The sequence below is a fragment of the Salvelinus alpinus genome, chromosome 6, assembly GCF_045679555.1.
Source record: "Salvelinus alpinus chromosome 6, SLU_Salpinus.1, whole genome shotgun sequence".
In the NCBI taxonomy this organism is placed as follows: Eukaryota; Metazoa; Chordata; class Actinopteri; order Salmoniformes; family Salmonidae; genus Salvelinus; species Salvelinus alpinus.
In genome coordinates, this window is record NC_092091.1 from 60,230,186 (window position 1) to 60,256,393 (window position 26,208).

At 47.3% G+C, this 26,208-nt stretch overlaps 1 protein-coding gene across 2 annotated transcripts in view; it reads left to right on the forward strand.

Moving 5' to 3' along the window:
* Positions 1 to 26,024, forward strand: part of LOC139579041 (palmitoyltransferase ZDHHC5-A-like) — a 40,160-nt gene extending 14,136 nt beyond the window's left edge. Inside the window, exons 2-12 of one of the 2 annotated variants that reach the window (XR_011675667.1) lie at positions 1,093 to 3,937; positions 5,726 to 5,847; positions 8,146 to 8,303; positions 10,560 to 10,732; positions 11,082 to 11,184; positions 13,574 to 13,665; positions 14,383 to 14,509; positions 14,780 to 14,900; positions 17,628 to 17,740; positions 21,615 to 22,701; positions 23,594 to 23,733. Coding sequence is in view for 1 of the 2 variants with exons in the window: in XM_071407252.1 (XP_071263353.1) it covers positions 3,783 to 3,937; positions 5,726 to 5,847; positions 8,146 to 8,303; positions 10,560 to 10,732; positions 11,082 to 11,184; positions 13,574 to 13,665; positions 14,383 to 14,509; positions 14,780 to 14,900; positions 17,628 to 17,740; positions 21,615 to 22,597; positions 23,594 to 23,822 (2,376 nt within the window). In the remaining variant the exon portion in view is untranslated. Of the gene's footprint in view, positions 1 to 1,092; positions 3,938 to 5,725; positions 5,848 to 8,145; positions 8,304 to 10,559; positions 10,733 to 11,081; positions 11,185 to 13,573; positions 13,666 to 14,382; positions 14,510 to 14,779; positions 14,901 to 17,627; positions 17,741 to 21,614; positions 22,702 to 23,593 lie in introns of both variants that reach the window. The other variant, XM_071407252.1, reaches the window with a different exon arrangement.
* The last annotated feature ends 184 nt before the right edge of the window (positions 26,025 to 26,208 follow it).

Below are 26,208 nucleotides of genomic sequence, written 5' to 3' on the forward strand. Positions count from 1 at the left end.
CCAATACAATTTCTAAGCACTTTGAGATTGAGGAAAAAGCACTAAGCCACTATAAATGCAAATTCTGTTCACGAATCATAATAACTTGCTGATGTTTGCACTCTAATAAGGACTTAGGACTTAGGAGTGAAATTCATGAGTCTGAATGGAGCTTGATCTCTGGTGCTGCATCTTATCGCTGTCTTCTCACCTAATGTGGCGCACAATGGGCTGTGTTCTGGACAAAACCTCTTTTCGACAGAGGAGGTAGGCCTTCTGGGGAAAAATGGCAAAATGAGCGTCGTTATTGTGCAAGTTCAGGTTGTACCCTCTGTCCCGAGGAGCGCGCTCTCATTTTCGTGCCAGCCGTGGTGTCCTTCGCAGGCCCAGACGCACAGTCACAGTCACGCACGTTCACTCGTTCTCACTCGTGCGTTCACGGTTCGCGCCCTCTAACATGGGGTTGTGTCTGAATGGCACATGGGGCCCTGGCTATTGGGCTCAACTCCCATTTTGAGTTGGCTAATTATGAAAAGCGTCATCTCTCAACACCTTGTCATACACTGTTTGGAGACGAGGGACGGGACACTTTTCTTTTATGTGTCTTTTTTTGTTCTCACACTCTTTCAGATGAATCCCTGGAGGGCTAACGGAATGTCTGCCAGACCCAATCACACACCTTGTTTTTATGGATTAGTTTTTTTAGGAACCAGAATGATTGCTGGCCGAGAGAACATTATATTTATATTTTTATATATATATATATTGCCCACAGACGCACTCACGGTTGACGGACTCACTCGCGCGCGCGCGCACACACACAGTGACAACAGCAGATAACTTCCACAGCAGAAGCAGGGTGAACAACCGACACATTCCTGCTAGACTAGTTGGTGCTCGACATTGAATGCTGTTTGTTTACGATGAAGTCCCATACATAGAGTTGCCTGTGGTTCACGATGGAGCTAAAGACGTGTATCTCTCTCTCGCTTTTCCTCTCCCACTCTTTCCCCTCTCTCTTATTCCCACCCTCCCCTCTCTCTCTCCCCATCCCTCTCTCTCCCTCTAACCCATCTGTCTCTCTCCCCACTCTCCTCCTCTCCGTCCCTATAGGAGCTGTATCCCAGCAGACGTCTAGAGGCGCCAGACGTATCTGACTAAAGAGAGGAGGATCACCAGTGACACGCCAGCGGGAGTGGAGAGAAAAGAAAGACCGTGCCTGTTGGAAAACCTGTTGGATTTAAACTTTTTTTAATTACAGATTATCACACTGCTCTCCTAACTGCCACCCTCCCCCTTTACACACACACACATGTACACACACACGTAGAGACACACACACGCAGAATCACACACACTGCTCTAGAAGTAGCCCTAGAGAGTCACATAAACATCTCACAGTCACTCAGACACGCCCTCCGAGACCCAGAGTTGCTTCCCAGGGGTCGTAGTGGGAGGGTGTGCCCCCCCCCTCTCGGTGCACTCCGCTGGGGGACGGAAGTAGAGGAATGGCCCTGGGGGAATGGGAATTGCTGGCTGGCTGCCTCGCTCAGTGAGACGGTGGCTTATGTAACTAACGGCCCTCCTCATCCTCCTCTCCTTGGCTAGCTAACACAGCTGGGCCTTGGGTGTCTACAGACACTGGGGAGGAGCTCTTCATCAACCTCCATTAGGGAGATTCAGCTTCCAGCTTCTAATCTTCAGGCCCTTCCTCTCTGGGCTCAATTTCACATAGCTTTTTTTTTTTTAAATCTTTTTTTTGTTTGTTTTTCTTTAACCATTTTTCAGGAGGATCTTTCAGGGTGTTTTGGATATGTGCCCCCTCACGGACTACTGCAGGTTACAGGGACACACACAATTTGACCTGTGTACACGTCTTCTTCCACCCACACCTGTAGCAGGTGGGATCGACCTTTGAGACTTCCCGCTTGTCTCCCGTTGGCTCAGGGATGCCCCGACCAGGAAGAACAAAGTCTGAGCGTCCGCCTACGAGCACATTGGCGTTTTGAAGACGCTGTTTTGGACCCGAAGGGACGGCCTTTTTTATTTAGTGAGGAAACTCCTTGACTTCCAGAGCAGCGACAGGACTGCTCGATATTAGTCTCCGCTGATTTTTCGCTCTTGTTCTGATGATGTTTTGTTTTTCCTGTCTCCTCTGAGGATTGAGCCAGCCAGGGAGCAGAATACACAGAGACACAAATCCCACTTGGATACAATCAAAGACCATTTTGCTCTCCTTTTCTCTTTCTCTCTCTCTCTCTCTTTTTCTCTCTCTTTTTCTCTCTCTCTCACTCTCCCCCCCTTTGTTTACACATTAGACTAGCTACAGTGATACCTTTCCATCGAGGCAGAAAATAAACTGTTAAGTTGCGATCTTTTTACGTCTTGACCCGCGTCAAATCCCCAAAAACCTTGCAATCGATCTCTACCTCTCGATCGCGCCATCCCCTTTTGACAACATCTGTGTCCGAGCCAAATTCATACTCAGTCGGTCTATATCACAGACAGAATAGGGTACAGACCCGAACAGGTTACAGACTGAACCGTACAATCTACAGACGGAAGCAATCTGTCATCTTCGTCTGGAAGGGGAGAAGGTTATTGGGTCTGAATGTCATTGAACTGAACCAGAGGTCGTTGAAATCTTAAGTTATTGATGCGGGCTTTCATTGAACAGGGAATGTATAGCAGGTCAACCGAAGCGATCTGCCTCATCCTCTGTACCTAACTGACATTTTGATCCCTCAAAGTTTTTAATTTTTTTTATTTTACCGTTTGAGTCTAAGGACTAGATGAGAGTGAGATTGTAATGAATAAATAAGAAATGTACGTTTTTAAAACGGCTTCACCAAATCATATACATTCTGCTTTACTGAGACATCCTACTTCTTTTCTTTAGAAAAGGGAGGGTCCAGGATTTTTCTAAACCACACCGAAACAATCAAGCCATATCACAGCTTTTTTTTTTTTTATTGCACAATTTTATTTTTGTATCGTACAATCACTACGCCTTCAATTAAGTTATTTACCTCTCGCACATTTCTTGAAATTCCTTTTAAAAATGTCAAGATATTTACCCAAATCCGCTTTAAGGAACCATTGTTAAAGACGAAAAGAGAAACCAAGCAATTTAAAAGTATCGGCCCACAATTGAGCACAACTTGTCGTCGTCGTTCTCCTATATAAGCTCGATCTTATGAGAACACGTCTTTTAAATAGTGGCTCTGTTTAGCTTCATGTTCCAGTCTACTTTTATGTTGACCTGTGTGTTGTCCGGAGGACAGCAAAACAAAAGGCCTTCTAGTGGAGTCTCTTTAAGCCTTTAGCTGTCAGAGTCCATCTCAATCAAATCCCCCCCCCCCCTCTATCTCTGTTTTATCTCCCCCTTTCAAATACCCTCTATCTCTGTCTTATCTCCCCCCTTTCAAATACCCTCTGTCTTATCTTACCCCCTCCTCTCAGACAAGGCCGAAGGTCAAGTTGAATAGACGTCCCACAACTTGAAGCAAAGGGACAGAGTTGTTTTATGAACACGCGGTTTAGGGAGGGCCGCTCTGCCCTTTCTTTCTCTTCATCCCCCTCTTTCCGGTGAACATGCAGAGACGTGGGTCTTCTCTCGCCCTGGTCCGATTGAGAAGGGGACTCCTCTACCTCCCTCTCTAACCCCGTCAATCCCTCTCCCTCTCTCTCTGCCCTTTCTCTTAATCTCTCCCTCCCTCTTTATCTATAATCCATCCACACACCCCAGACAAATCCCCCTCCCTTCCCTCCCTGAGTAATCCCCTCCCCTCTCCCCCTGTGTGATGCCGGGCAGCAGTAAGAGTGGGGGTGTGGGTGGCCTCCCCTCGCCCCCCCACACCACCTCCCCGTCCCGGCCACTTCGCCCGTCCCGCTACGTGCCCGTGTCGGCGGCGACGGCCTTCCTGGTGGGATCCACCACGCTCTTCTTCTGCTTCACGTGAGTACGACCAAACCACACACTCATACACACGTCATACACAGACGCTCTAACGCACAGCGTGTACACGTCCTACACAAGTCTCACACACACACACACACACACACACACACACACACACACACACACACACACACACACACACACACACACACACACACAAGACCGTCTCCTCAAACACACCCACACCTTTACATAAACACTGCTATCACCACACACACCCTCACTTGGTTTGTTCTCTGCCTTTCTAGAAAGACACTCACATGCACATCAGTCCTCACACACCAGTCCCCTACGGCCTGTGGTGTGACAGTTATTGAGTAGTGCACCATCAGTCAACCACTGGCAATGGGACGGGGCAGAGCAACGTCAGACGTAAAGACACGCACTCCTCTCTCTACTCAACATGCTCCTCAGCTCTCTCTCTCTACTCAACATGTTCCTCAGCTCTCTCTCTCTCTCTACTCAATATGCTCCTCAGCTCTCTCTCTCTCTCTACTCAATATGCTCCTCAGCTCTCTCTCTCTCTCTACTCAATATGCTCCTCAGCTCTCTCTCTCTCTCTACTCAATATGCTCCTCAGCTCTCTCTCTCTCTCTACTCAATATGCTCCTCAGCTCTCTCTCTCTCTACTCAATATGCTCCTCAGCTCTCTCTCTCTCTACTCAATATGCTCCTCAGCTCTCTCTCTCTCTCTCTCTACTCAATATGCTCCTCAGCTCTCTCTCTCTCTACTCAATATGCTCCTCAGCTCTCTCTCTGCTCTCTCTCTCTCTACTCAATATGCTCCTCAGCTCTCTCTCTCTACTCAATATGCTCCTCAGCTCTCTCGCTCTCTCTGCTCTCTCTCTCTACTCAATATGCTCCTCAGCTCTCTCTCTCTGCTCTCTTTCTCTCTACTCAACATGCTCCTCAGCTTTCTCTCACTCTCACTCTCTCACACATACACACACATTGAGTGTGTGACAGTAGTAGTGCAGAGTAGGATAGACAGGACAGATCAACGTCAGGGTGTGTGTGTGTGGAGGTCGTCTCCTGTCAGTTCATAGCTCTACTCCAGATAACAACAACCACCACCACCACCACCACCACCACCACCATGCTGGAATAGAGGGAAAATAGGCCAGCATCTGTCACCCTTAATAAAGAGCTGTCCTTCTCTCGCTCGCTCTCTGTCCCTCTCTCTTTTTTCTCTCTCTGTCCCTGTCCTTCTATATCTATCTCATCCTCTCTCTCTCTTTCCTCTCGCTCTTTTTTTGCTCTCCGTCTCCCTCCTGAATATGCTCAACTCGGTTTAATCAGAAAGTGCTTTATTCACTAGACAAATGCAGTCTTTGCTAAACCTAGCGTGAACTCTCTCTCTCTTTCAGGGTGTTGGCCCGTTGTCCATGCGACATGCGGGTCACCCCATTCCCATGGCAATGCGACAAGCTGTTCCTAAACAGATACTGTTGACAATTTTGCTCCTGTCGTGCCACTGCCCTCCCTGTCAAAAACACGGTTTAAAAGGGCCACTCCTTTATTAAAACATTTCTTTACACCAAAAAAACACAACGAAATGGCAGCCCTGCCACTTGGTTTGCTATGAAGCTGAAAGATGGGGCAGGACGAATGTAACCCCTCTCAAATTCATAGATGGAGCTTACTGTCAACAATGCTACCGTGATATTCCTTCCTTTTACTGAGGTGTTCAGAGGCAACGGGGGCATTGCTGTGGTTCTTGTTATGAATAAAGACAATTGATCTAACTTCTCCCTCCCTCGTCTTCTCCCTCCCTCTCTCTTTCAGGTGTCCATGGCTGTCGGAGCAGTTCTCGGTTGCCGTGCCGATCTACAACGGTGTCATCTTCCTGTTCGTCCTTGCCAACTTCTGCATGGCCACCTTCATGGACCCGGGCATCTTCCCCAGAGGTGTGTGTGTGTTGCACAGATGTATAACAACACCAGCCTCTTCCATCTCATGCTCTCTGCAAACTCTCTGTATGACTGTCTACTGCCAATGCAGTGTAGTATAGTATTGAGGTGTGTGTTCATGCTGGTCTAGTAAGGGGATGTGTTTGTGTGTGTGTGTGTTCATGCTGGTCTAGTAAGGGTGTGTGTGTGTTCATGCTGGTCTAGTAAGGGGATGTGTGTGTATTCATGCTGGTCTAGTAAGGGTGTGTGTGTGTGTTCATTCTGATCTAGTAAGGGGATGTGTGTGTGTTCATGCTGATCTAGTAAGGGTGTGTGTGTGTTCATTCTGATCTAGTAAGGGGATGTGTGTGTGTTCATGCTGATCTAGTAAGGGTGTGTGTGTGTTCATTCTGATCTAGTAAGGGGGTGTGTGTGTGTTCATGCTGGTTAAGTAAGGGGATGTGTGTGTGTTCATGCTGGTTAATTAAGGGGATGTGTGTGTGTTCATGCTGATCTAGTAAGGGGATGTGTGTGTGTTCATGCTGATCTAGTAAGGGTGTGTGTGTGTGTTCATGCTGATCTAGTAAGGGGATGTGTGTGTGTTCATGCTGATCTAGTAAGGGTGTGTGTGTGTGTGCGTGTGTGTTCATGCTGATCTAGTAAGGGGATGTGTGTGTTTATGCGGATCTAGTAAGGGGATGTGTGTGTGTGTCATTCATGCGGATCTAGTAAGGGGAGTGTGTGTGTGTGATTCATGCTGGTCTAGTAAGGGTGTGCTGCTGCTGTGTGATTCATGCTGATCTAGTAAGGGTCAGCTGACTGGGGTGTGTGTGTGTTCATGCTGATCTAGTAAGGGGATGTGTGAGTGTTCATGCTGGTTAAGTAAGGGGATGTGTGTGTGTTCATGCTGATCTAGTAAGGGTGTGTGTGTGTGGTGTGTATTCATGCTGATCTAGTAAGGGTGTGTGTGTGTTTATGTGGGTCTAGTAAATGCTGATCTAGTAAGGGTGTGTGTGTGTGTTCATGCTGATCTAGTAAGGGGATGTGTGTGTGTTCATGCTGATCTAGTAAGGGTGTGTGTGTGTTCATGCTGATCTAGTAAGGGGGTGTGTGTGTATTCATGCTGATCTAGTAAGGGGATGTGTGTGTTCATGCTGATCTGGTAAGGGTGTTTGTGTGTGTGTGTATTCATGCTGATCTAGTAAGGGTGTGTGTGTGTTCATGCTGATCTAGTAAGGGGATGTGTGTGTATTCATGCTGATCTAGTAAGGGTGTTTGTGTGTGTGTGTTCATGCTGATCTAGTAAGGGTGTGTGTGTGTTCATGCTGATCTAGTAAGGGTGTGTGTGTGTGTGTGTATTCATGCTGATCTAGTAAGGGTGTTTGTGTGTGTATTCATGCTGATCTAGTAAGGGTGTTTGTGTGTGTGTGTGTATTCATGCTGATCTAGTAAGGGTGTTTGTGTGTGTGTGTGTTAATGCTGATCTAGTAAGGGTGTGTGTGTGTGTTCATGCTGATCTTGTAAGGGGATGTGTGTGTGTGTGTTAATGCTGATCTAGTAAGGGGATGTGTGTGTGTGTTAATGCTGATCTAGTAAGGGTGTGTGTGTTCATGCTGATCTAGTAAGTGTGTGTGTATTCATGCTGATCTAGTAAGTGTGTGTGTATTCATGCTGATCTGTAAGGGGATGTGTGTGTGTATTCATGCTGATCTAGTAAGGGGATGTGTGTGTGTGTGTGTGTGTGTGTGTGTGTGTGTGTGTGTGTGTGTGTGTGTGTGTGTGTGTGTGTGTTCATGCTGATCTAGTAAGGGTGTGTGTGTGTGTTCATGCTGATCTAGTAAGGGTGTGTGTGTATGTGTGTGTGTTTATGTGGGTCTAGTAAGGGTGTGTGTGTATGTGTGTGTGTTTATGTGGGTCTAGTAAGGGTGTATGTGTGTGTTTATGCTGATCTAGTAAGGGGATGTGTGTGTGTTTATGCTGATCTAGTAAGTGGATGTGTGTGTGTGTTTATGCTGATCTAGTAAGTGGATGTGTGTGTGTATTCATGCTGATCTAGTAAGTGGATGTGTGTGTGTGTGTATTCATGCTGATCTAGTAAGGGTGTGTGTGTTCATGCTGATCTATTAAGGGTGTGTGTGTTCATGCTGATCTAGTAAGGGTGTGTGTGTGTGTTGCTGATCTAGTAAGGTGATGTGTGTATGTTTATGCTTATCTAGTAAGGGGGGGGGGGGGGGGGGTGAGTGTGTGTTTATGCTGATCTAATAAGGGGGGATGTTCATGCTAGTGTACTAACAGTGTGTGTGTGGGTTGCTCCAGCGGATGAGGATGAGGACAAGGAGGATGATTTCCGCGCTCCGCTCTATAAGACGGTGGAGATCCGAGGCATCCAGGTCAGGATGAAATGGTGTTCCACCTGCCGCTTCTACAGACCGCCCCGCTGCTCACACTGCTCCGTGTGTGACAACTGTGTGGAGGTACGCGCACACACACACACCGTCTCACATCAACATACAGCTGGACAGGGTCAACTCTGTCATCACGCACCCTCTAGAGCAGGGCTCTCCAACCCTGTTCCTGGAGAGAGAGCATCCTGTAGGTTTTCACTCCAACCCTAATGTAGCACACCTGATTCTAAGAATTAGCTGGTTAAAAGCTGATTCATGGTTATTTACAACTGGGGTTGGATTGAGAAACTACAAGGGTCTCCAGGAGCATGGTTGGAGTTAACCTACAGGAAGGTAGTTCTCCAGGAACATGGTTGAAGTTAACCTACAGGAGGGTGGTTCTCCAGGAGCAGGGTTGGAGTTAACCTACAGGAGGGTGGTTCTCCAGGAGCATGGTTGGAGTTAACCTACAGGAAGGTGGTTCTCCAGGAGCAGGGTTGGAGTTAACCTACAGGAAGGTAGTTCTCCAGGAACATGGTTGGAGTTAACCTACAGGAAGGTGGTTCTCCAGGAACATGGTTGGAGTTAACCTACAGGAAGGTAGTTCTCCAGGAGCAGGGTTGGAGTTAACCTACAGGAAGGTGGTTCTCCAGGAACATGGTTGGAGTTAACCTACAGGAAGGTAGTTCTCCAGGAACATGGTTGGAGTTAACCTACAGGAAGGTGGTTCTCCAGGAACATGGTTGGAGTTAACCTACAGGAAGGTAGTTCTCCAGGAACATGGTTGGAGTTAACCTACAGGAAGGTGGTTCTCCAGGAACATGGTTGGAGTTAACCTACAGGAAGGTAGTTCTCCAGGAACATGGTTGGAGTTAACCTACAGGAAGGTAGTTCTCCAGGAACATGGTTGGAGTTAACCTACAGGAAGGTGGTTCTCCAGGAACATGGTTGGAGTTAACCTACAGGAAGGTAGTTCTCCAGGAACATGGTTGGAGTTAACCTACAGGAAGGTAGTTCTCCAGGAACATGGTTGGAGTTAACCTACAGGAAGGTGGTTCTCCAGGAACATGGTTGGAGTTAACTTACAGGAAGGTGGTTCTCCAGGAGCATGGTTGGATTTAACCTACAGGAAGGTAGTTCTCCAGGAGCATGGTTGGATTTAACCTACAGGAGGGTGGTTCTCCAGGAGCATGGTTGGAGTTAACCTACAGGAAGGTAGTTCTCCAGGAACAGGGTTGGAGTTAACCTACAGGAGGGTAGTTCTCCAGGAGCATGGTTGGATTTAACCTACAGGAGGGTGGTTCTCCAGGAGCATGGTTGGAGTTGACCTACAGGAGGGTGGTTCTCCAGGAGCATGGTTGGATTTAACCTACAGGAAGGTAGTTCTCCAGGAGCATGGTTGGATTTAACCTACAGGAGGGTGGTTCTCCAGGAGCATGGTTGGAGTTGACCTACAGGAGGGTGGTTCTCCAGGAGCATGGTTGGATTTAACCTACAGGAGGGTGGTTCTCCAGGAGCATGGTTGGATTTAACCTACAGGAGGGTGGTTCTCCAGGAACATGGTTGGAGTTAACCTACAGGAGGGTGGTTCTCCAGGAGCATGGTTGGAGTTGACCTACAGGAGGGTGGTTCTCCAGGAGCATGGTTGGATTTAACCTACAGGAGGGTGGTTCTCCAGGAGCATGGTTGGATTTAACCTACAGGAGGGTGGTTCTCCAGGAGCATGGTTGGAGTTAACCTACAGGAGGGTGGTTCTCCAGGAGCATGGTTGGATTTAACCTACAAGAGGATGGTTCTCCAGGAGCATGGTTGGAGTTAACTTACAGGAAGGTGGTTCTCCAGGAGCATGGTTGGATTTAACCTACAGGAAGGTAGTTCTCCAGGAGCATGGTTGGATTTAACCTACAGGAGGGTGGTTCTCCAGGAGCATGGTTGGAGTTAACCTACAGGAAGGTAGTTCTCCCGAACAGGGTTGGAGAGATGCCTTTGAACAAACCTCTGTTGGAATGAGCCCTCACCCCCCCCGAGATTCAACCCTTGTTATTATAGGCCAATATAATAGCATCCACTATCCTATGGGACCAGAGAGGCAACCACCCTTGCGGGTGGGGGGGGGGCGCCCGAGAAACGAAGAGTCGGACGCTCTTGCGTAAAGCTCTCGTCCTATCCAAGTACAAGTGCCAACACGCCTACTGGACACATGGTGAAGACTCACTTCTTCTGTCAGTGTCACACACAAACATACGCCAACACAACATCTCCCACTGTCCATTTTTAACTTTGTACAAACTGCTCTAACTCGCCCTTTGCTCCTGTCCCCGTCCCTCTCTCTCCCTCCCCCTCCAGGACTTTGACCACCACTGCCCGTGGGTGAACAACTGTATCGGCCGGAGGAACTACCGTTACTTCTTCCTGTTCCTGCTGTCCCTGACGGTCCACATCATGGGAGTGTTTGGCTTCGGCCTGCTCTACGTCCTCTACCACACACAGCAGCTGGACAGGGTCCACTCTGCCGTCACGTATCCTGTACACGGGTGTCGGAATGTCCTGAAAGCCAGGAGTCTAGGTTTTGGGGGCGGGGGGGTTATGGAGTGTGTGTGTGTTTTGGGAGGGGTAGGGTGTTTGCGTGTGTGTTGTTGTGAGAGGGTGTGGTTGGATGTATACGTTGGTTCGTGTGTGTTTTGGGGTGGTAGATTACTGTGTTTCCATCTGTCGGACGGCGTGCTTCTATGAGTGTTTAATTTTCAACACATGTGGCAAGTGTTAGCCTAGTGCACTTATGTAAGGAATAGGGATGCCATTTGGGACGCAGGCCTAAGAGTGTGTTAGTTGGTGTCTCTGTTCTCTCCTTAACCGCTGGTCTCTCAGTATGGCAGTGATGTGTGTGGCTGGTCTCTTCTTCATCCCGGTGGCTGGTCTCACTGGCTTCCACATGGTACTGGTGGCCCGGGGACGGACCACCAACGAACAGGTACAACACACACACATGCAAAACACCAGGAATGAACCACCAACGAACAGGTACAACTGTAGTTTTCAAAGTGCTTTTACCTCTATCAGAAATGTCCTAATGGCCAAGAGGCTGGAACAAAAGCTGGCAGCCAGAGTTTAATTTGAGCCGGATCCTACCGGAAACAGGATCCAACACCTCTCTGTTTTGGACTGTTTCGGTCCGGAACCTATTTGGCCGGGTCCGGTATCTCCTTGTGGCTCAAAAAAAGAAAAATGTCACTTTTTGCAATGTAAAAACGTGAATAAGGGCGGTCGAAGTTCATTCGAGTTGCCTCTTGGTGAATTGTCCTCCTGTAACCTCCTGTTTGAGACCAACGCGTGGCCATGGCTGTATGAGTAGCGCGCTTGTAACTCTCGCAGAACTAGAATGAGAGTCACTTTCAAAGATCTCTCTCTGCTCTGCTAGACATGAGCCTGCAACTCATCTTTCCAGAGTTCCACTTCATCATTTATTTATAGAACCATAGCAAAGGGTTCTGGAGGAGCTGCAGCACCCCTCATGAATTGAAATACATTAGCCAAAGTTATAGCGTTACTGCTGTCTGTCAGAAATAAAGGAAATCGTTCAGAATAGCCTACTACACCATGAGAAGGCCTAGAATTTAGCCACAGAGGATCAGTAGCTTCTTTTAAAACAATGACCTAGCTGTGGATTGAGTGTAGCCCCAATAACAAGACACAGCCTACAGTCGGGAACGCACGGCAAATCGGTCAGTGAACAGCATGCCAGACAATACAGGTTGGAAAGCAAATGGTTCCTGCTGAAAAGACAATACTCTGATCTGTGCTGTAGGTGAACAAAATATTTGATCAACTTCCAAATATTGTTTTACAAAGCAAAATGAGAGGTAGGCTTTTGGCACCGACGCGTCGGCCGTCGCCGGGCGAGAGAGCAGCGCATCATCGGGTGAGTCAGTGAAACTGGAAAGCATTTTTTAGGACTATAATTTCTTCCTACAATATGCGTCTCCACACACCTAGACCTCTAGGCGATTGATGGATTCAAGACCAGGTCGTTTTGTATTGATCTTAAGAGTCTCAGTTTGTGAGTGTCAAAAGGAGCCTGTCATTTCATTTGAGGGGTGCTAAAACAAATTCTGCCCGGTCTCCAGTCATGTCAAATGATGTCGACTTGCATGAAATGCGTTTTTATGAAAGGCCATATTTTCCCCCGGACCCGAGGCTACTAAATAAATGTTCCCCAATGTGTGCACCTTCTGTAAGTTCCTCTACTCTACTGCTCTGTGCCCCTGCGCAAATCAAATCACATTTTATCGGTCACATACAAGTGTTTAGCAGATGTTATTGCGGGCGTAGCGAAATGCTTGTGTTTCTAGCTCCAACGGTGCAGTAATATATCGAACAACTTCACAACAATGCGACGATATGCATGCAATGCTTTATTTTAAAGTAGATTATTTTTTTTATTATGCGATCCGGTAGCTCAGAGCTCCACAGGTCAGCCTCCCCCCCCCCCCTCTCGCGCTCACTTTTTGTCCCGGCACCTCCCGATTTTACAAATGAAGCATTGCTGGCTGCCCCCCTGGACTAGAATTTGCTCTGCCATTGCAAAGATGAGCTGTCATCACATAAATAATGAGCGATATGCTTACCACAAAAGAATACTGCATACCCTTTGAGAACAGAGACGGAGATCAACATTGAATCAAATCAAAGTTTATTGGTCACGTACGCAGGATACAGCGGGCGTAAACAGTGCAATGACATGCTTACAGAAGAAGCGTTGTTGCCTTATTCATGCCCATTCTTCTCCTTGAAGAGCTATGTAGACCCCTTGTTAGCATCAGATCCAACACTCCGCCCGACCCGTCCCAAACAATCACACCCTCTTATCTGATGTGTTTTTGTCTGAGAACTAAACCGTTGGTGTGCGTTTGTGTTGACGTCCAAAACATTTCATCTCTACAACGGCCCCATGATAATCCTCAAATGTGACCCCCCCCTCCCACTATCCCTCCCTCCGTCCCGGTCTCCCTCCGTCCCTGTCTCCCTTCATCCCTCCCCTGAATGAAAACATACAGGTCATAATCTCATCACGGAGAGAGAATAATCCTCTGTCTTCCTCTCCCTCATCCCTCCCTCCATTTATCTCCCTCTTTTATATGACGCTCCGTGTTTGATGTTTACACTTTAAATATGTTGCATTGATGAATGGAGGATGTCTTGAGGGGAAATTAATAACCTACTATTCTTTTTTTTCTTTATCTTCTCTATCATTCTCTCGCTCTTTCTTTCTCCATTTGTGCTCTTTCTCTCCTGTCTCTTTCTCTCCCTCCCCATCGCCTGTCTCTCTCTCTCTCCTGTCCCTCTCTCTCTCTCTCCCCCAGGTGACGGGGAAGTTTAGGGGAGGAGTGAACCCTTTCACTAATGGCTGTTGGAAGAACGTTTCTCACGTGCTCTGCAGCTCCCAAGCGCCCAGGTCTCTCTCTCTCTCTCTCTCTCTCTCTGTCTCCTCTCTCTCTTTCTCTTTCTATATATATATATATTTTATATATATATATATAGTATGTTAATAGTGTAGATCTGGTTGCATTACTATCGGTTCAAACAGTGTTTTGAGCTGCGGTCATCCCTGCATGCTATTAGGGGTTTGACTGATGACTGAGACTAGGTCCTCTTAGAGCTGGATAGATACACGGGCTTCCGCCTTTTTTAAAGTACTCAACCTGGGTGGGATTTGCTATGGGTTGGGAGCAATCAGCCAATGACCAGAGCGTTGTTTTTTTCCAAATTGGGTTGCCTTTAGTTGAAAATGGGGTTAAAGATAGAACACTGGCATCTAGTGGCCACAATAACTGAATGAGAAGTTGGTTCAGAACCCCAGCACTGCAGGTGGAGATAAATCACCAATTTTATCTTTATGCTTTTTTTCAAATGACAAATAAGAAAAGTGACTACTTTTAAATGGAGATGCCGTCACAGGCACCATAATGGCACAGATACGAAGATGAGTCCTCTATCTCAATGGGTCCTCTTCATCCTCCTCACCTTCTTCTTGCTCTCCCTCGTCCGTTCCTGCTCTTACTACTCTTTCTCCCTCCTGTCCCTCCCTCTCTCCATCAGCTACCCTCTTCTCACTCTCCTCCTCTTCCTCCTTGTCCTTTTAATAACACGATTTTGATTTGGTCTTCATCAGGTACCTGGGGAGGAAGAGGAAGCCTCACAGTGTGGTTGTCCAGCCTCCGTTCCTCCGGCCACAGCTCACTGACACCCAGCTGGCCGCCAAGGTCCTCGACAACGGTATCCACGGAGACCTCCACCGGGTATGACGCGACAAAGACCCACGTACCCGCTCGCTTACGTGCATGACAGACGCATTTACACATGCGTGCGCACACACACACACACACACGATCTGTATGTTCATTGCTCCTTTTTGCTCTCAGCATTGTGAGTGGTTAATACTCTCCAGTTTCCACTCTGTCACTACACTGGGCTGTACAGACTGACATTTATTCTATTAAATGTCATTCATTTTCTCTGTTTGCTTCCCCCTCTCTCTCTCTCTCTCTCTCTCCCTCCCTCTCTCTCAGTCTAAGAGTAGTCTGGAGATGATGGAGAGCCAGTCGTGCGATGCGGAGCCCCCTCCTCCTCCCAAACCGGAGCTCAGGTACCCCGCCCTGTCCAGAGGCCACCAGGGACAACACACAGAGGGTACGTTTACCAGAGTTGTTCTCAGAGTTGTACTTGTACCCGTCAGTAGAGGATGCCTGGTTATTCTTTAAAAATGCCTTCCTCACCATCTTAAATAAGCATGCCCCATTCAAGAAATTTAGAACCAGGAACAGATACAGCCCTTGGGTCTCTCCAGACCTGACTGCCCTTAACCAACACAAAAACATCCTGTGGCGTTCTGCATTAGCATCGAACAGCCCCCGTGAAATGCAACTTTTCAGGGAAGTTAGAAACCAATCTTTTCTAACAGGCAGTTAGAAAATCCAAGGCTAGCTTTTTCAAGCAGAAATTTGCTTCCTGCAACACAAACTCAAAAAAGTCCATGGAGAATAAGAGCACCTCCTCCCAGCTGCCCACTGCACTGAGGATAGGAAACTCTGTCACCGCCGATAAATCCACTATAATTGAGAATTTCAATAAGCATTTTTCTACGGCTGGCCATGCTTTCCACCTGGATACCCCTACCCCAGTCAACAGCACTGCACCCCCCACAGCAACTCGCCCAAGCCTTCCCCATTTCTCCTTCTCCCAAATCCAGTCAGCTGATGTTCTGAAAGAGCTGCAAAATCTGGACCCCCACAAATCAGCCGGGCTAGACAATCTGGACCCTTTCTTTCTAAAATTATCTGCCGAAATTGTTGCAACACCTATTACTAGCCTGTTCAACCTCTCTTTCGTGTCGTCTGAGGTTCCCAAAGATTGGAAAGCAGCTGCGGTCATCCCCCTCTTCAAAGGGGGGGAGACTCTTGTCATGACGACACTCTTGACCCAAACTGCTACAGACCTATATCTATCCTACCCTGCCTTTCTAAGGTCTTCGAAAGCCAAGTTAACAAACAGATCACCGACCATTTCGAATCCGTACCTTCTCCGCTATGCAATCTGGTTTCAGAGCTGGTCATGGGTGCACCTCAGCCACGCTCAAGGTCCTAAACGATATCTTAACCGCCATCGTTAAGAAACAATACTGTGCAGCTGTATTCATTGACCTGGCCAAGGCTTTCGACTCTGTCAAACACCACATCCTCATCGGCAGACTCAACAGCCTTTGTTTCTCAAATGATTGCCTCGCCTGGTTCACCAACTACTTCTCCAACAGTGTTCAGTGTGTCAAATCTGAGAGCCTGTTGTCTGGGCCTCTGGCAGTCTCTATGGGGGTGCCACACGGTTAAATTCTTGGGCCGACTCTCTTCTCTGTATACATCAATGATGTTGCTCTTGCTGCTGGTGAGTCTCTGATCCACCTCTACGCAGACGACACCATTCTGTATACTTCTGGCCCTTCTTTGGACACTGTGTTAACAACCCTCCAGACGAGCTGGAATGCCATACAACTCTCCTTCCGTGGCCTCCAACTGCTCTTAAATACAAGTAAAACTAAATGCATGCTCTTCAACCGATCGCTGCCTGCACCTGCCCGCCCGTCCAGCATCACTACTCTGGACGGTTCTGACTTAGAATATGTGGACAACTACAAATACCTAGGTGTCTGGTTAGACTGTAAACTCTCCTTCCAGACTCACATCAAACATCTCCAATCCAAAGTTAAATCTAGAATTGGCTTCCTATTTTGCAACAAAGCATCCTTCACCCATGCTGCCAAACATACCCTCGTAAAACTGACCATCTTACCAATCCTCGACTTCGGCGATGTCATTTACAAGATAGACTCCAACACCCTACTCAACAAATTAGATGCAGTCTATCACAGTGCCATCCGTTTTGTCACCAAAGCCCCATACACTACCCATCACTGCGACCTGTATGCTCTCATTGGCTGGCCCTCGCTTCATACCCATCGCCAAACCCACTGGCTCCAGGTCATCTACAAGACCCTGCTAGGTAAAGTCCCGCCTTATCTCTGCTCGCTGGTCACCATCGCAGCACCCACCTGTAGCACGCGTTCCAGCAGGTATATCTCACTTGTCACCCCCAAAGCCAATTCCTCCTTTGGCCGCCTCTCCTTCCAGTTCTCTGCTGCCATTGACTGGAACGAACTACAAAAATCTCTGAAACTGGAAACACTTATCTCCCTCACTAGCTTTAAGCACCAGCTGTCAGAGCAGCTCACAGATCACTGCACCTGTACATAGCCCATCTATAAATAGCCCAAACAACTACCTCTTCCCCTACTGTATTTATTTATTTTGCTCCTTTGCACCCCAGTATTTCTACTTTGCACACTCATCTACTGTCAAATCTACCATTCCAGTGTTTTAATTGCTACATTGTATTTACTTCGCCACCATGGCCTCATTTTCTCACATTGTATATAGACTTATTTTTCTACTGTGTTATTGACTGTATGTTTGTTTTACTCCATGTGTAACTCTGTTGTTATATGTGTCGAACCGCTTTGCTTTATCTTGGCCAGGTCGCAGTTGTAAATGAGAACTTGTTCTCAACTTGCCTACCTGGTTAAATAAAGGTGAAATAAATAAAATAAATAAAAAATGACCACACACTGTAGGAAAACGTTTTGCAATGGAAAAAGGTAAGCAAGCGGTTTGCTGTTGGACATGGTCAGGTAGTCCCTCCCTGTTTGTTTGTTTCCTTCCGTTTGGTGCCTAATGAACATGACCCAGGTTGTTGCTGTGAATAAGTGTGCTATCAGTCAACTTAGCTGATAAAAGAAAACAAAGTTTACCGATGATAACAATTATGTACCTGAGTTAATTTATTTGTCTCTCCTCTCCCTCTCCACAGAGAGTAGTCTTCTGAACAAAGCCCCGCCCACACCCACCATGTATAAATACAGGCCGGCCTATAGCAGTCCAGGAAAGAACCACACTGCCCTCACCCATGCCTACGCCAACCAGGTAACAAACACACACGGTCTTTAATGCCAACCAACTAGCTCGCGCATAAAGTGACTGTGGAAGACTGTGTGTCTCTGTGTGAAAGAGTGTGTAAATGCTGTGCGAGGTGTGACGTATATCAAACTACTTCGGTAACACACACATTATTCTCTCTGACTTTATATTTTACATCTCATTGGCTGCTCGCCTGTCTGTCTTTTTAATCGTTTGATTTGTTATGATTTGTTAATGCATCTCTGTTTTTACTTGTGGCTTCTTTTCCTGCCTTTTGATTGGTTATTCAGTGGCTTTCAGTTGAACAGTATCAGTAAGTGAATGTTGAACTATTTGTCTTTTATCGTCTTTAGTTTGAGTGTCTGTTCTTATATCTTGTTACCCAACCTTGTGTGTCATCTTTCAGCCGAACGCTTTCCCCACTGTGTTGTATAAAATATTCTCCCCTAGCAATTTCTAGTTGTAGAAAGATTTTGTGGAAGTTAATTAACATATTATTATTACATTTTTTTGGACCTATTTTACATGTACGGTATGCTTCCTATATGTCACACAATCTGATCCTAATTCACTTCAATCAATTCTGGAATCACACAGTGGACTGTCAATGGCCCAGCTGCTGTTTGATGTTTTCTCCACAAGAGGGCATCAAGGTGCACAGTCGAACAGGCAGGGCCGCACGAGCCTCCTTTGGGCTCAGTACAACTAAAACCGTGCTTGTGTCAAAAAATGGCACCCTAACCCCTATAACAGGAATGGGCAACTGGCAGTCGCAGGCCTTTTGAAGGGATCAATAAAATAAATATTTGTATTTCTTTTTTGGGGGAACTCAGTCTGGGCCTCAACTTACTGTTGAGAGTTAGAATAGTAAACTCAGCAAAAAAAGAAACGTCCTCTCACTGTCAACTGAGTTTATTTTCAGCAAACTTAACATGTGTAAATATTTGTATGAACATAACAAGATTCAACAACTGAGACATAAACTGAACAAGTTCCATAGACATGTGACTAACAGAAATGGAATAATGTTTCCCTGAACAAAGGGGGGGTCAAAATCAAAAGCAACAGTCAGTATGTGTGGCCACCAGCTGCATTAAGTACTAGAGTGCATCTCCTCCTCATAGACTGCACCAGATTTGCCAATTCTTGCTGTGAGATGTTACCCCACTCTTCCACCAAGGCACCTGCAAGTTCCCGGACATTTCTGTGGGGAATGGCCCTAGCCCTCACCCTCCGATCCAACAGGTCCCAGATGTGCTCAATGGGATTGAGATCCGGGCTCTTCGCTGGCCATGGCAGAACACTGACATTCCTGTCTTGCAGGAAATCACGCACAGAACGAGCAGTATGGCTGGTGACATTGTCATGCTGGAGGGTCATATCAGGAAGAGCCTGCAGGAAGGGTACCACATGAGGGAGGAAGATGTCTTCCTGTAACGCACAGCATTGAGTTTGCCTGCAATGACAACAAGCTCAGTCCAATGATGCTGTGACACACTGCCCCAGACCATGACGGACCCTCCACCTCCAAATCGATCCCGCCCCAGAGTACAGGCCTCGGTGTAACACTCATTCCTTCGAAGATAAACGCAAATCCGACCATCACCCCTGGTGAGACAAAACCGCGACTCGTCAGTGAAGAGCACTTTTTGCCAGTCCTGTCTGGTGCAGCGACGGTGGGTTTGTGCCCATAGGCGACGTTGTTGCCGGGGATGTCTGGTGAGGACCTACCTTACAACAGGCCTACAAGCCCTCAGTCCAGCCTCTCTCAGCCTATTTCGGACAGTCTGAGCACTGATGGCGGGATTGTGCGTTCCTGATGTAACTCGGGCAGTTGTTGTTGCCATCCTGTACCAATCCTGTGCAGGTGTTGTTACACGTGGTCTGCCACTGCGAGGACGATCAGCTGTCCGTTCTGTCTCTCTGTAGCGCTGTCTTAGGCGTCTCACAGTACGGACATTGCAATTTATTGCCCTGGCCACATCTGCAGTCCTCATGCCTCCTTGCAGCATGCCTAAGGCACGTTCACGCAGATGAGCAGGGACCCTGGCCATCTTTCTTTTTGGTGTTTTTCAGAGTCAGTAGAAAGGCCTCTTTAGTGTCCTAAGTTTTCATAACTGTGACCTTAATTGCCTACCGTCTGTAAGCTGTTAGTGTCTTAACGGACGTTCCACAGGTGCATGTTCATTAATTGTTTATGGGTCATTGAACAAGCATGGGGAAACAGTGTTTAAACCCTTTGCAATGAAGATCTGTGAAGTTATTTGGATTTTTACAAATGATCTTTGAAAGACAGGGTCCTGAAAAAGGGAGTTTAGAATGGACAAGGTGCAGTTTCTAAATGTGGTTGTGCATCAGCAGTTTCTCTTGTCAAGTCAGTCACTGAGAGTCAGTCAATTAGCCCAACATTTTTTTTTTTGATTGCTAGGTTAGTAATGCGGCCAGGTATCTAAACTTCTTATCAAAGTCGAATTACCGACCGGAGGGGCCCCATTTGACTTTTGTTACTCAGATATCATATTAAAAATGGCAAAAACCTCTCTCTGCCCCGTGGCAAAATAAGTAGAATTCAGTGGAGGCTGCTGAGGGGAGGACGGATCCTAATAATGGCTGGAACGATGCAAATGGAATAGCATCAAACACATGGAAGCTATGTATTTGATACCGTTCCACTGATTCTGCTCCAGTCATTACCATGAGCCCGTCCTCCCCAATTGAGGTGCCACCAGCCTCCTTTAAAACTCAAGGGGGGTGCTACTAAAATGTTTTGCTCGCAATGTGGGGGGGATACGCAGACCCACGAGTCCTCGTGATGAGTTCAGATTTTCTTGTGGCCCCCTCCCCCGTCAAAGTTGCCCATCCCTGCCTTATATAATGCACTACTTTTGACCAGGTCCCCATATGGCTCTGGTCAAAAGCAGTGCACTATATAGGGAATAGGGTGCCATTTGGGACACGTAGCCATGTGTTCGAAGAGCTCTGTCAGGAGCAGGGAGAGAAGATAGTTGTTTTGCTCTATAAACTCTGTGTTATCTGTTAGCCCCAACAACATCCATTTCATTAACTCTTACTGTGTTATCTGTTAGCCCCAACAACATCCATTTCATTAACTCTTACTGTGTTATCTGTTAGCCCCAACAACATCCATTTCATTAACTCTTACTGTGTTATCTGTTAGCCCCAACAACATCCATTTCATTAACTCTTACTGTGTTATCTGTTAGCTCCAACAACATCCATTTCATTAACTCTTACTGTGTTATCTGTTAGACCCAACAACATCCATTTCATTAACTCTTATTTTGAGTCCCAAATGGCACCCTATTCCCTATATAGAGCCCCGTGGGCCCAAAAGTAGTGTACTAAATGTGGACTAGGGTGCCATTTGAGACACAGGCTTATTGTTTCACTGGGCACACATGTGCACCCCCCCATCCCACAGCCATCTGGCTATATATACTGTGTGTGTGTGTTAATTTTTTTTATTAAAGGTGCAGGACTCTTCTGTCCTATGTGTTGTAAAGATAACATACTGTAACAGAAGCCTTGTGGGCATTGTACAAGTTGTAGCCCTGTATATTCTTCCCCCTGCAGCAGACCCCTTGTGTATAGTGAAGCCCATGCATCTGGTCTGAAAGAGTTGTTCCCTTCCCCTATGTCTCGCCTTGTTCTTCCCACTGTGGTTTTATTGGTAGTGGTCTAGTGCTGTGTCTGTACATTTGGACATCCAATTCTCATTCCAGGATAGAGTTAACATGGCTATCTTCTCTCCCTCTTTCTTTCTCTACCTCTGGCTCTTCTTTTTCTCTTCCTCTCTCTCTTTCTACCCCGCCCTCTCTCTCTCTCTTTCTACCCCACCCTCTCTCTCTCCCCCCACCAGATGATTCGAGGGGACAGTCTGAAGGAGTCGTCTTCTCTGCTTCAGTCCAGCCAGCAGCCTGGCTTCCGCTCTGAACCCAGCCTGGATGGGAGAGAGGCCCCAGGGGAGAGAGGGGGAGGAGGATTGGGAGGAGGTGGAGACAGACCTGGAGGAGGGGGGGCACCAGGGTCAGGGGGTGGCGGTATCCCCGGTTACTCCCTAGGGGGACGTTCCTACCCCTCCTTTTCAGACCCAACGGTTCTATCTTCCGGTGGAGGGGGAGGTGCTTCCCATTCTTCCAGCGTGCGTTCTGGCTCCGCCCACAACGCGGCCCATGTCTCCGAGGCGACAACCTCCACGAGCTACAAGAGCCTGGCCAATCAGACGCCTCCTCCGCGCAACGGCAGCCTATCGTACGACAGCCTGCTCACGCCCTCCGAGAGCCCCGACTTTGAGTCGGCTGCACCCGACATGTCGCCCGGCCACCACCGTACCCCGGCCCCACCCCCCATCCTGGGGTACTCCTCCCCCTACCTGTCAGCCCAGCTCAGCCAGCAGAGAGACGCAGAGCTCCACCAGCCCTCCGCCTCCTCCGTAGCCCTCCTCTCCTCCCCACACCGCGCCCACTATCTCCAGGAATCGCATCCCCACTCCCACCACTCTCAGCCCCCTCCCTCCTCCGCGGCCCCCCAGCCCCCCCACCCACACCACCATCACCACCACCACCACCACCACAGCAGCCACAGCTCCAGACACCCCCGCTTCTCCCGGCCCCCGCTCCTGTCCGACTCGGCCGCCCCCCACCATTACCCGTACCGCACCCGGTCCACGGACACCCCCCTGGCCCCCTCCACGCACCCCCCGCGCTCCCCGCACCCTCCGCCGCTGGGGAAGTCTCTGTCGTACTCTTCGGCGGCGGCGGCGGAGATGCAGTACCGGATGGTGCGCAAGGCATCGGCCTCGGCCGGAGGGGGAGGGGCGGGAGGGGGGATCCAGGCACCTAAGTGAGTAACGGCTCTGCTCTTTACCGACTGACTGCAGCCCGCTGCCTCCTTCTTCTTCCTCCTTCTCGTCCTCCTCTTCTTCTTCCTCCTCCTCCCAGGCTCCTGTGAGTTCCTTTACCTCTTTCCCCCCCCCCCGTTGTCTGTTTTCCACTCGTCTGTAGAGTCGCTGCTTCTTCTCATCACTGCTTCTGTTGGTTCAGCCCCGAATGGTTCCCTATAGAGTGCCCTACTGTTGACCACGGCTCTGGTGAGAAGTAGCGCACTCTATAGGGAAGAGGGTGCCATTTGGTATGGGCCCGTTGTCTGTTTTCAGCTGCTGTAGTTGTTCCATTCAGTCTTTCTCTGTCGCCTGTCCTGGTTCCCTTCACTATGTGATGGTGTTGTTACTGTACGTGTAGGCCTTTGTTATGAGACATCACAGTACATTATGTAATGGCATGCTATTCCCTATATAGTGTACTACTGTTGACCACTTTCTGGTCCAAATGTGTACAGTATTTAGGGACTCGAGGGCCATTTGGGATGCTGCCATTCCTTTCTTTTATTTATTTTATCTCGTAATCATGTATTATGGTCATGACAAAGCAATTATATGAGGACTTTAATCTCCCTATAAAGTAACGTGTTTTATTTCATCTCAAAATGCATTTTGTCCACCCTAGATCATGGTTGTGTTATCGACGTAGTTGTGGATGTGTTTTATCCTGTTGCCCTCTGCGTGTGTTACCATTATCCAGCATGACGTCCCTCTGTTTGACTTCAGGCTTACAGTAGAAGATATCTGTATGTGCCACCCCTGCATGATATATCCTATCCATTTGATTAGGAATGCTTCCACAAAGGCACACTATTCCCTAAAGTGAATAGGAGCTCTTTTGGGCCCTGGTGAAAAGTAGTGCACTATATAGGGGATAGGGTGCCATTTAGTGTGTGCTCTTCCTCTAAAATGTCTTAACTAATCCTTCTCTCCCTCCCTCTCTCGTTCACTCTATCCAGGGACGAGATTCAGATGAAGTTGTTCAGCCGGACGAACGGGCAGCCCAGGTCCTCCCTTTCCTCCTCAGGTTCCACCCCTTCCTCCCCCTCTCACCCAATCAGCATGTCCACTCGCCCCGGACAGGCCTATCCCAGCCCTGGAAACACCCAGAGCCCCGCCCACAAGCCGGGGGGCGGGGTGAAGAAAGTGACGGGCGTCGGCGGGACCACCTATGAGATTTCAGTCTGAGTTTGACGGGCGGCCACTCCGACTAATGGCGTCAGGGGTTGGAGGTGAAGGAGGGGTCAGAGATTGACTGATGATATTTCTGCCTCTCGGACCCTTCAGGAGAGGAAAGCTTTTAATAGGCAGACGTTTTAAAAGTTGGGTGATGAGGAAGAGTAAAACGACAGACTTTTCTTGCTCTTCTTCCAAATGCGATGGACTCCGGACTTCCCCTCTCATTCAGAGACCTCCAGTCAAGGAACTACAGAACTAATCGGGAGGAAGTTGTTTAACCAATCACATTCAAGAACACAATGCACCATTATGACATGGTGGGTTTACGGGCCCAGGGAGCCAATCATAAGAGGCGGGACTCTTTGACAATCCACCAATTTCTGGGCAGATTGAACTCTGTGGGAATGATTGACTGACAGTTTCGACTGGGTTTGCCTTTATTGGATAAAACAAGGAAGATCAACATGGCTGCGTATACACAGGCAGCTCAATTCTGATCTTTTTTTGACCAATCAGATCAGCTCTGAGAAAGTAAAAGGATCTGATCTGATTGGGCAAAATACATCTGGATTGGGCTGCCTGTAAAAACAGCCCATATTTAAAAGAGAGAAAAAGAAAAAAAAAAGTACATTCATTCATAAATGTGTAATGATTCATTCTCTGTACAGAATTATATGGTTTGGAATTTATGCTGATTTCCTCCAATCAGTGGCATTTAAAGGTGACTGCGGCATGCACCGGCCACTATGGACCACTGTGATTGGCTAGTGATCACGCTGCCATTCTCTTTCGACCAATCAGAAATGGAGATGCTAAACTGTAGTAGACGGCAGGATCATTGGAGTTTTTTTGTTTGTTGGTTGGCCTGGTTCCCCGGGTGGGTGGAGATTTCACTTAAGGACCAATGGAATGATAAAAAAAATAAGAAACTCGACCAGTGACACAATCATCGGGTCTGTACTTTAAAGATGGAGCAGCCTTTTCTAAACAAACTTTGGAGCAATGGCCTTGATAATCGAGGTGTTTTTAATTTTATTTTACTTATTTAATTTCAAAATGTTATTTTATATGAATTTATATATAGCTGTTGATAAGATTTTTTTTTTTTTTTACGGGCTGATAGGGTTTTTCTGGTTTGAGTTAATTTCAGAATTGTAACCAAACAGGAAAAAAACTGTTGCCGCGTTCAAGTGCTAGTCGGAACTTGGACATTTCTGACGTATTAACTGGTTTTAGTTAAACACGTGCCACGTTCAACCAGTTAGCAAGTCGAAAATGTCCGTTTCCTAGTTCCGACTAGCACTAGAATGCGGCTCATTTGGATTGATGGCTGCACCAGCCAATCAGAGGCAGAGTTTTGAGTCTTCAGCCAAAGAGAGGAGCTGGACAATTATATGGTTCAGCCAATGGGAACCAATGTATTTGATAAAAGAAGGCGATGTAGCATTTTTAAAGTCCTTTGATACACAGTAACCACTCGACTTCTCTTGGGGCATATTTCAGAAATACCCTGCTGTACTTTCTGATTGTTTACTTCTGAGCTTTGTAATGGGTGTGTCTGAAATGGTACCCTATTCACTATATAGTTCACTACTTTTGACCAGGGCCTAAAAGACTCTGGTCAAAAGCAGTGCACTATGTAGGGAATAGGATGCCATAACACACACCTAATGTTTTGTTTTATTGGTCCGGATACTGACATCTCTGGTTGCCTTCCACTAGCTGACCTATTGAGAAACTAGCGAGGATCACATGCTTTGGCGCGACCAATCCAGAGAGAGCAAGAGATTCATATCAGCCTACTCTTTTATTCGTTAATGGTTTAAACCAATGACGAGCAGCTGAAAGTCAGTAACATCCTTTTTATATTTAATTTGTACTTTTCTTTTTTTGCAAGATTTTAAGACAATTTACAGGGCATTGCTTTAGACTGACAGTTTGTTTGACCAGTCAGGAGCGTAGAATGAAACGAAATGGGATAGGACTAAAAAAAAGCACGTCGCCCAATGAGAAGGCAAATATGTTTGACTGCCATCAGGAACAGCCAATGCCCTTACAGATGATGTTTAGACAAGTACGGGCCCAGGACTTGGGTGTTTTGAAATGTAAAAAAAAGAAAAAAAGTACTGTATAGCTCTGTGTGTGTGGGCGTGTGCATGTGTGTATGTGCGTGTGTGTTTGAGCATTGGTAATAAAGTATTTAAAACCAAAGGCAGTTTGCTTTGTTTTGCTTGTAGTTGAGGTCTGCCAATGCAACACATGAGGAGAAAGGGCAGAACACAGGCTACTTACTACACATTCAGAGTAGAACCAAAGGATGCCACATTGGCTATTAAAAGGTAAGTTGATCCAGTTACAGTAGATTTTCATGCAACTTAACAGAATTTCTTCCACA